The following is a 10,973-nucleotide window of genomic DNA, read 5'->3' as shown; positions in this document are numbered from 1 at the left end:
TTGAAAACATTAAGAAATATAACTAATTTAAAGTGCGACAGAAGTTGTTAAATAAACGTTAACATAAATAAAAAATACCTGAACATATTTGAGATGTAGTACGGAATATTTCAGATGTATATATTTAATAACCTAAAATTCTAATGATTTGATTAAAACATTTTAACTTAAATTTGTTAAGACCCAGCAGAAACACTATGGTTGGAAAGAAAGAACAAACGACGGCAGTAAAGTTCAGACAAACTCACAAACGACGCATCAGACAAGACAACGTCCTGTAAAATGATTTTTAATTTACTTTACTCCCCTCTGAGATGACTGGTTTGGAAATGGCATCACACTACCCCCTGTTGATCTCCTGTATGTGGGCTGATATGTCACTATGCAGGCATCTGTTGGCCTCTGGAAGGGCAGGACGCACAGTGCAAACTTAGCAGATGGGTCCCCCACACTCGGGATCTGTCTTCACTTCATTCAGTGGATCTCAGGGATCTAGACTTGTACCAAAAAAAATCCCAAAATACATCAGAGGAGACAAAAGCCAGTTTTGAGAGGACTTGTATTAAAGTCAGAATGAAATTTCCACCGTTCATTGAATGATTTGTTCCCCCCCCAGTTGTCTCTCGACTTTTTTAAAACACTAGGAGGGACGCAGTCTTTCCTCCCCCAGCAGGACACATTTGACAACAGGTAACAGCAAAAAAAACATCCATTTCATAAATGTACTATCATGTTAAAGTACAGTTCAAAAACATGTTTTTCCTCTACTTTGATTCCCAGGAACACAACTCAGAGGTGTCATGGCAAACTGGTGCCTATGAAAATGACCCATTCCCCTTTGACCTGTTCATATTTTACTGTTTTAAAGCTGTGAAGTTAATTAGACTTTCAGACACAGGAGAAGATCATTTCCAATTCAAATGTGATTTCTACAAATCAGTGTCAGGACGACTGACAACATTTCTGATTGGATTCATATCCTTAAAGACAATTCTTTAAACAGGCACATTTGGCATAAATTTTAGCCACGAGGTTATGTGGATGAATCTGTAAAACTACATCTCCTCCACCTTCCTTTGCTCAGTGAAATTAGAACGTGAACATTTATCATCCATGCAGGCAAATTCTGAATTTGACTTTAAAGTCTGGAAACAGATTTATCCTTCTCGTCATTTCCGTTAATTCAAGTTTAAGATAAATAAGTTAACATAATCAAAAGGTTTTCCTTTATTGTTTCTGTTTGTTGCTTCAATTTGACACTTTCTACCAACACAAGCCATCCAGGGCCGGCTGCAGAGAAGCCTCCACACAGAATGATGCTGCCACCAGCAGGCTTCATGGTGGGGATTGGTGTCTTTTTGGTCATGTGCAGTGTGAGAACAGTGTTTTTTTTCTGTTGATTGGTGACAAAAATAAAAAAAGGTCAGAGGGGTGAATATTTTCTACAGGCACTGTAAGAGACATCATTATCTATTACCATTAGTACCAGGGAGAGCAGGGGTGCATCTCAATAGGCTGGAGTAGCTCTGTCTCTTTATCTTCTGTTTCAAGTCAGGATTTTGAAATTGCTTTAACCCTAATTTTTCAAAATATGTTTTCTATTCCTTCAGAGCTCCGCGGTTGTGTGGAGAAGATATGGAGATACAGCTACTTCAAACAGGCATATAGTTAGAACTTGTGCTATACAAATAAATCCGACAAGAGTTGGTCATATTGAGACGCAGCCATGAGGTCAGTGAGACTAACTAAGCGTCTCCTATCAGACAAGCTGGACTGGACTACCCACAGATAAGAACCGTACAACTGGAGTGAGGGAACTGATCCGTTTCCTACAAAAAAGCAGGGTGATGAAAATCTAAATAAAATAAAGAAAACTCTGCATTTAATTTAGACCAACAATGAGACTCCCATGTAGCACAAACATATTTACAAGCTCCAAAAAAATAAAAAGTAAAAAGACTTCTCTTGATGTCCTAATGCTCCTGACCCCCTGCCCACACACTTCTTCTTCTTCTTAACCCCCCACTTCCTTTTAATCCAAAATAAAAATTGTATGTGAAAGAGTTATGAAAATATAGGTTATTCCAACATGGTTGTGTCATGGACTGTGCTCCTCGCCGTCTTCCTCTTCATCCTCCTCTTCTTCTTCTTCATCTCTCACTCTTCAGTAAGGGTGTTGGGTGTTGCTGTTCTGTCCCGCTGGCCTGTCCCAACCCGAACCCCCTCCCAGACCCCGGGGCGTGGCATTGAGTCACAGGATCACTGAAAGACCGTACAGGTCACAGCTCGTCGCGGTCCCGATTGAGGATGGTGTATCGAGTCTCGCTGGGCGCTAGCTTTTGGAATGAGCTCTCTGGGGGGCTGCTGGCCACTTCGTCTCCCGTTTCCTCCTGAAGGGGAAAGTCAAATTCAAAACCATCCAATTTCACATGACAAAGAAACCCCAAGTTTCAGTGACTCTCCAGTGTGTGCTGCTGTCTAACCTGTCCAGGTGTGATGTCCGTGGGGTCAGGACCATGGTGGAACTCTCGGTGAAGCTTTCCGGAGTGAAGGTCTAACACAAACTGTTTCAACTTGCCAGGGATACTGCAAAAAACACACAAATGTACAAATTGGACATCATGCAAGACCTTTTTTACATATCTCAAACGATTGTACAAACCAGCTGGATTCATTAAACTGTCTTCGCGGAGAAAACGTTTGTAATTCGCTCATTTCAGCCACCTTTTCATCTATGTGCAAATTTGTGAGATTTAATCCTGAAAAGCAGAAATTGCTTAATTCAATATTATGACAACTGAGCTTCATGTGCTGATGCTGGAAATCAGCAGATGAAAGAGAAAGAAAGAGAGCCAGTGGCTTGACACCCGTGCATCTTGTTTTCTAGCGTCACGGACACGGACCCCTTTGCAATTTAGCTTCTCATTCACACATCAATTGTGTTGAAGCTGCAGTACAAGACACTCGTGGCTGTCAGGAGCCTGGGATCGAATCCCCAAACCAGCAATTAATGGACAACCTGCTCTGCACCTTCCCCGACAAGCTAAATACCAAAATGTCTTTCTGAAGCAGAGTGGTATGGGAGGCGGTCATGGGGATGTGACAGTCAGGGAGAAAGGCAACAGCAAATCAAACCATAGGTTACGTTACACTGTCAGGCGTTTTAATGGAGGACGTTTCCCTGGACGGTGAATTACATTAAAGACCCTTAGGCAGCTGTTGGAGAAATATAAAAGCTATGCTAAAATGTGCCAATTAAAATTTGAATTCTTGAAATAAATTAGCAGGCAGGAATGACGATTGATGACTTGCATTACGTTTGTTTAAGTTGCATGTTTGAAATTCCATACATACATTAAAATGCCAAAATCATTCAGTGAAAGACATTATCATGATTCCTAAGTGTTTTTCGCCTATGTGTACAGGACTCATACGTCAGACCACTCGTGTGTACTAAGAAAAAAATTCATTGTGCCACTTTAAAGCAAATCTCTTTGTTAGAGAGAATCTGAGTGTCAGACAAAGGCATTCCTGCACACCAAGTCCAACAATAAAGACAGACCTGCTTGAACTACAGGGCAGGCCGGACGTAATCGCTGATATGAGACAAAACAGCTCGTGGCAGCGGAGGACATGAGTCCCTGCGGACGTGTCATGAAGCCACATTAATCCATATCAGCGTTGTCCTGTGAGGAGCGCTTATTAACGACAGGTCATGAGCTGTTGTCATATCACACAGACGGAGCTGGTCCCCAGTTGCAGCTAACCCTGTGTGTCAGGACAACATGAAGACACACACACGCACACAGACATATATATAACATACACTGCGCTAATGTAATTACAAGCTGTGCGCCACATGCAGTGGTGATGTGATGCAATTAGGTTGTGGAGGCTGGTCAGTCCTCGGGGCTTCTGTCTATCTGATCAGACTCTGATTGGGGACTGGGGGGAGGCAGAGTGGTGGAAGGGGGGGCAGAATAAATAAGATTAAATTAGATTAGACTGGATTAGTTTAGCACTTATTGCACGTGCCAAATCATGTCACATTAGCACTGGTGTCCTGGCCCATTCATAAAGGAGGGATTTTAGGAGGTGTGACATTTCTCTGATGTTCAGTGCGCGATGGACTGTGTTGTATGTGGTCCTGTGTGTGTGTCTGTGTGTGTCTGTGTGTGTGTGTGTGTGTCTGTGTGTGTGTAATGAAATTCACTTTATTTTAGGAGATCCTGTAATGAATAATTTCACATTGATATCATTTAGCTTATCAGCATCAGGCAATAACTGTTCAAAAATGTCCAAAAGTGCCGAACATATCAGACCCGTTTGACATGTGGATGATTCATGTGTTAATTACAGCTGCATCTGTGGTGGGTTGTCATTTATATTTGGGCATCTCCATTTGTATTAAAAAGTTGCCAACTTCTAATTGCTAATGTTTGGAAGAGGGACATATGTTGGTATAACATGTGAAACATTTCTGTGTGAGAGGACAATGCAGCCAATCAGAGGCTTTGCACACATGCAGCCACATAATAATGTCAACCAAGTGAAAGGTGGTACTTACTCGAGGTCTTTGAAGTCGGGAAACACATACATGTGTCTGAACGAGTCTATAGCGATGACGGGACAGTCGGCTGGAGTTTTCTGGATGTGGAGCAGAGGATGGCGGAACTTTTCACAGTCTGCATGAAGGAAGTTTATAGACCCTGAGGAGGAGAGAGAGAGAATACTGTTAATGTCATGAAAACCACTTCTTCACACAAGGCTTTTGACGCCAAGCTATCAGAAGCCTGACAGGTATTACATTTCACAACCACTCACCTTTCTCGCTGATGAGCTGGCGAGCTACTTCGTGTTGGAATTTCTCTAAGCTCTCTCCGTCTTCTCTAATGTGGAACAAGATGAGGAAAGGGATCCCTTCCTCAGTCAGCTCCTGGAAAACACACAAACACAAAGGGTCAAACATAATTGTGAGTCTATGTGGCTTATCAGATGGACTATCCACAGACTCCATGAAAAGGTTCCAGGCTGCTTTACATTGTAAATATCCATGTAAATCTACAATGCACTCATACATCAAATATCAGGTCAAAATATAGAAAATCTTAATAATGAAATTATTTTTTACGCAAAAGTAGAAAACAAACCTCTCCATTTTCAAAGGTGATCTCTCTGACCAGGGGCACACACTTGTCTTGGGCCCAGGCGTAGGTCAGGTCAAAGTTGGCGAGTGAGCCGAGGTAGATCATGTCAGGGACGTTCTCGCCCACGGGCTTGTAGATGATGTTGTCTCCACTGAAGCGCTCGGACTCAGAGACAGAGCTGGAAGTCAAAGTGGTTCCGAATAGTTTAAGATCAACTGTTATAAAGGGAACATCAATGGCTAATATATATAACTGACTCACTCAAAGGCAGCCAAGAACGTGCAGTCATCTCGAAGGATGTTGGCGACTTTTTCATATGCGTGGTAGCTTTCCGTGTCCTTTTTTTCAAAGTAACCAATGATGTTTCTCTTTGACCTCTGTTCAACAGGAAAGCAAAGGTGTTAAGAACATAACTAATTCACTTGTATGTTCGTACTTTTATTACCAATTGCTACTCACGTCCAGAGTGTTAACCTCCTCCACTGAGTGCAGTTCTTTTACGGGGTCGACCTGCTGTTGGCGTATGAAGTCAGCTATGGCCGACACTGACCTCTGACCCCTGTACTCCCTCTTCATCATCATCCCATTGCGGAACAACTTCAACGTCGGGTACTTGGAGATGCGGTACCGCTGGGCAATTTCCGCTACACACGGAGGCAGAGGGGAAGTTAAGTAAAGAAGGACAAATCAATTGACCAAGAGGAGGAAATGGAGGAAAAACACATGGGGTTGGGGGATGAGGAGCGGCGCAGCGACAGAGACGGCAGTTAAACCTCAGTCTGAAAACACTGCCTTCAGTCAGCTCGGAGCTATGATCTCCCACATGAAAGCCGCCCCCCACCAAGAGTAAATATTCTCTCTGCACACAGTGAATGAACGTGTGTGTGTGTGTGTGTGGGGCAGGTGTCAATCTCCCTGTGGGGAGTCTCTAAGCCTCCAGTCTTCACAGGAAGCAGCAGTTTTGTCATTAGTCTTCAAACAGTTTGCAGGTCATCAATAATTCTCTTTAATTTGCTTTATCTCAAAAGGCTGAGGCTGACGGTTTATGTGTCTGAGCTTTGGTGTGCTGGGCATCTATGTGTACATATGTGTATCAAATATAGTGACAGATTGTGTGTGAGTGTGTGGGGGGGTGTTTCTTGAATATACACTGTGAGGGTGTTCTAGCAGTTTAGGGCAGTAAACCCCAATAAATAACAACCACCACATATAATTAGGATACATACACTTACAATTCTAACAACTTGTATAATAGACTCATTATTTATATGAGCTGGTAAATAAAACCACGTTAATTTTCCAGTTACAGCTTCAACATTACTAATAATACTTTGACTTGTCTCTTCGTATTTTCATGTTTTATGTTAAAAAGGGTGAATAATTGGTGGTACTTTTGTTGACACATAAACAAAAAACACATAAGTGTTATACTCACAGTGTTGGTCACAGTCGACGCGAGCAAACACCACCTGCGTGGCCTCAGGGAACTCCTCCCGCACCGTGTTCGATGCCTCCTCAAAAATTGGATGGAGCATCTGACTGAATCTGCACCTGCAGGGTGGTTGAGGGAGAAACAGGGTGTGAGGTTAAAAAGGCTTTCTATAACTTGTGAGGAAATTAAGTAGATTTGTTCCCCTCATCTAGACGGGATCTTGCAGTGCTTGATTAGGCAGCTGAATTATTTTTTTCTACCTAAAACTAGATAAAGATAATTTACCTCCTGATTAATTTGAACTCAGAAAACAGACACTATATAAAATCCATTTAAGATAAATCAACAAAATTTCCCGTGCAAATGACGCTAGCATCATCATATTAAATGGCACTTAGTGGCATGTATAGGAAATGTTGGCATCATGAGCAAAACTGACATGATGTGCAAAAGGTTCAGTGAGTGGGGGAGAGAAGCAACACACTTACCAGTCTGCGTAAAAATTCACTAATGCCACCGCAGCATTATCTGCAAGAAAACCCACAGAAACAGGAAATAAATACATGACTCTATTCTTCATTGAATTCACTCTATATATATTTTGCTGTCGAAATAAATGAATTAGACTAATTAATCTTAAACGGCTCAATTTTCTATTTATGGAGGGAATAAAACAAAATAGCAACATTTAAGCAACATGAATTTATGACCAGTGACTCATGGCTACATAAATATATCCATTATACCACAGATTGTTGGAATGTCAAATAAAAGGACAGTACGTCTTCAACCATGTGGTGTTGTGCCTCAAAACGTTTTCTTTCTAGATCATCCGACATTTAATAACTATAACTATGAATATTAAATGAAATTTGTAAAAGGACTGGTTAGACTGTGAGAAGGCAGCAATAGGTGTGGTCAGTATGAACACATGTGTGATGGCAGGAATCCAGGAAAGAAATTATTTGCTTTTCCACCTCATAGTTATAAGAAAACATCTGCTTTCCACAACAACAACTCATTTTACATTACAGGCCAAGATCTTCCTAAGCTGCTAAGTTTCACTGAAGTCTAATGGGTGACATGTAAACAGTCTGATGAACTGGACTGAAAACATAAAATCCTCCCAAAGTAACAAAGAAGATGAAAAATAATGAACATCTCTCTGCGACAATAACATAATAGACAACCAAGACCTGGTAAGGAGGAGTTGGGGAAACCAGATCATTTGCTCTTTTTAAGAAATAAATAAAAAGGAAGTAAGTACAAAGATAAGCTAACCCGCTGCGGGGCTGTGAGTTAACATGGTGGCGGTATCTTCTCATCTATATCTTAGCAAGAAAGAAAAAAAACCACATATTCTCAGAATGGGGAAATATTCTTGCGAGACACTTCTGAGAAGTAACGCCTGGCGTCTTACTTAAGACATCATCAATGTTGCCCGAGTCCAGACTGGTGATTTCTGCTGCACCAGGGGTAGAGAGGCCCATCACCTGCAGACACACAGGAAAAAACCCCATCAGCAATTGAAACACAAATATGCTGCTTAACATAAGAAGGCGGGGGACACAGAGATAACACAGAGTGAACTAACACGTTTGTCAGCATACTGCAAAGTGGCATTCATGCAGACTGAGGGGAGCAGCAGTATTCAAATTGAAGTATGCACGACAAAACTGAATACTAGGGTATCTCTTTGTGTAATTCTGCCTATTTGTATTTTGAACACATGCACTGTATTTGCATTTTTATAATTTACATCAAGTCAAATAATGTGATCATAACACACTTCGATAGGAGCACTTTTTTGGAAAACATTCTCTTCTAGTCAGACAGTTTCTTTTACATTTACCTGTTAAACACATGGGATAGGGCATTTATTCAATATTTGCATTCATTATCTCAGAGGAATATGTATTTATCTTGATGAAAAAAATATCCAGCATGTATTAGGAATTGAGTCTGTGCAATTTGGTGCATATCCACATCAACAAAAACCAGGTCTAGTGAATTTAAACGTGGTTTCATACAGAGACTGAGAATGTTTGTACTCTACTGATGCTATTCTAGTTCTTTCCTTCATCTTCCACACTGGACCAAACAATCAAGAATAAAGTTGTAATTATAATGTACAAACTGGGGATTTCTGAACTCCAGCTCTGATTACAGTACTGTTTAAAAGAGTCCTGTATGAAGAGATTGGCACAGAGAAAAGTCAAGGCCTAACATGACATTCACTGGTGGGTCAAATGAGGAGAAAGAGCACAGAAGCTGGCGTAGCTGACCGCCAACTGAAAACACAGAGACAAAAATAAAGAAGGAAACTGTAGCCTGAATTAACTCTTTTATTCAAAGAGCCTATCTGCCAGATAGCCTCATCGAAGCTGTGACAAACACAAATATCTTATATGGATTCAGTAACAGAACCAATGGCACGGCCAGAGCTGGTGCTGCTCCATGCTTTTCTGAATAACCTAAATAAGTGAGTGAACTTCTGCTCACACTGAGGTGTTTTAGCCAAAATGCAGGGGGAAAAATTATGAAAAAATAAATGCCTCAGTCTGCTAATATTTGTTTAATGTCAAATAATTTGATAAAGTCTGATCACATATTAAGCAAATTAGAGAATGTTGTGGATACAGTTAACACAGTAACACTGAATGTCAATGGGGACTCTTTAAAAAAAAAAATGTTTTGCCATGATTCAGTGGATGATTTGAAAAAGATTCATCTCTGTAGGCCACAGGGGTTTGGAATGTGAAATGTCTAGAAATGCAGATGTTTTTGACATAAGTCACATCCACTTACAATCATTACAAAATGTTACGTTAATTATTAAATGACCAGGCAGCAAAGCTAGTACCTAGTATCCAACTTTTGTTCAAATACCAAGGAATTTGAGGTATGTAATTTAAAATTTTCTTTTTTCACGCAGGTTTAAAAATATAAAATTTCTAAACAATTGACGTTCCTATAATAACTTCTTGTCAGCATTGTGTTTAGATTCATTTCATGAAAATTGGGCAGACTTTCACTTCCAACTAAAGCATGCAATTCATGATTTTTTGTTACCAATTAATCTTTAAATTGTATTCTCAAATAAAAAGTTACTCGCTTGTTCTTTAAAACTAATTAGAAAATGGTGAAAGAATCACAACTCCCAAAAAACCAAATGTGACATATTGAAAAGACGTGTTTTGTCAGATCAACAGTCCAAAACATAAAGATTAATTTTATTGCCATGCCTGACAAATGCTTTAACTCTTTGGATTGGAGAAGATGAAACAAGAGAATAGTGTCATGTTGTAATAGTGACTCCACCCAATTGGTCAACAAAATAAAAATGGCAAATATTCTCTAGATCAACCAATTGTTGCAGCCTTATAGATATAGTTTCCTGTCTCCCTTAAAAAGTTGAACAGTCTCCACACTAAGAACAAAAAGCATGTTCCCCACACAGTCTCAGTCTGGTATAAAATGCCCCAGATGTTAAACCTGTCAGGATTCTTCTCTGAAGCTCTGATACAAGTTTTGAAGTTTCCCTTACAGGCCCAAACTGCGCCCTGTCTAGTTCCGGGTTGTCAGCCAATAAGAATGAGCCACAACAGAGGAACTCACCAACCGGCGAGCATCATTCAGAAACACACCAAGAGTCCAATAAAGAGTCCAATAATAACGTTGTGCATCTCTGCAACATCAAATAAAAAAGTTTGGTGAATACTGCAGAGGCCATTCAGTCAATAAAAATGCTTTGATTAACCGTGCTGGCAATTAGCGTCCATCTTCCCACTGATACTGTGTGGTAGCATCCAATGCTAACTGGCTGCATTACCCCCCAAACAAACTTGGTGCAACTTCCGCTCGTGTATTTGAAGTTTAAGAACATACATTGTGTTCTGTGAGAGACGTGACGTTATATAAGATGGATTACGGCTAAATAAAACCCCAGCTAACGTTATTCAACACTACCGGCTAAGTCGACACTGCAGCTGGATAACTCGATTAGCCATAGGGGGCAAACTGTGGGTGGAACCCGGTGCAAAGGGCCCTTCGGTGGACCTGGTGAATACCTGCGGCCGCAGGGGAGAGTGGGATTGTCACCTTCAACACTTTAATAGCCACGTCTCATGCCACCACAGGCTCATCGCTTAGCTAGCGGCTAACCGACGCTAGCTTGAAGCGGCTAGCTGTAAGAGCGCGTTGCAGACCGGAGACTTACCAGCAGTATGACCGTGACGCAGCGGGTGTCCAGAGATGGAGATGGGGCGAACAGTTTCATCGTACAGTGGAGTTATCCTGGAGGTGCTGCTCTGGAGTTGTCCCTGTTCTGTCTCGACGCCGCTGTCCTCACCGCAGCAGGAAACCGACGGCGAACCGATCTCACGGTGACCACG

The 10,973-nt window shown here is 41.2% G+C and overlaps 1 protein-coding gene across 1 annotated transcript; it reads right to left on the bottom strand.

The window, feature by feature from the left end:
* Window positions 1-273: 273 nt before the first annotated feature.
* Window positions 274-10,966, bottom strand: erp44 (endoplasmic reticulum protein 44). Its single transcript, XM_035164759.2, has 11 exons — window positions 10,799-10,966; window positions 8,000-8,072; window positions 7,068-7,107; window positions 6,583-6,698; window positions 5,607-5,791; window positions 5,409-5,524; window positions 5,151-5,325; window positions 4,825-4,936; window positions 4,568-4,709; window positions 2,484-2,586; window positions 274-2,390 (listed from the first exon to the last, which is right to left on the bottom strand). Exons 1-11 carry the CDS (start codon window positions 10,856-10,858, stop codon window positions 2,280-2,282), a joined length of 1,233 nt encoding a protein of 410 aa, XP_035020650.1. The 5' UTR covers window positions 10,859-10,966; the 3' UTR covers window positions 274-2,279.
* Between the last annotated feature and the right edge of the window lie 7 nt (window positions 10,967-10,973).

The sequence above is a fragment of the Hippoglossus stenolepis genome, chromosome 8, assembly GCF_022539355.2.
Source record: "Hippoglossus stenolepis isolate QCI-W04-F060 chromosome 8, HSTE1.2, whole genome shotgun sequence".
NCBI lineage: Eukaryota > Metazoa > Chordata > Actinopteri > Pleuronectiformes > Pleuronectidae > Hippoglossus > Hippoglossus stenolepis.
The sequence above is the reverse complement of the archived record's forward strand: the minus strand, read 5'-3'. Positions and strand labels throughout refer to the sequence as shown.

Coding starts and splice junctions, on each gene's coding strand:
- erp44 (XM_035164759.2), bottom strand. CDS start 10,858: ATGAAACTGTTCGCCCCATCTCCATCTCTGGACACCCGCTGCGTCACG. Junction 7,108..7,999: donor CAACATTGATGATGTCTTAA/GTAAGACGCCAG, acceptor GTTTTCTTGCAG/ATAATGCTGCGGTGGCATTA. Junction 2,391..2,483: donor CGGACATCACACCTGGACAG/GTTAGACAGCAG, acceptor TTTCCCCTTCAG/GAGGAAACGGGAGACGAAGT.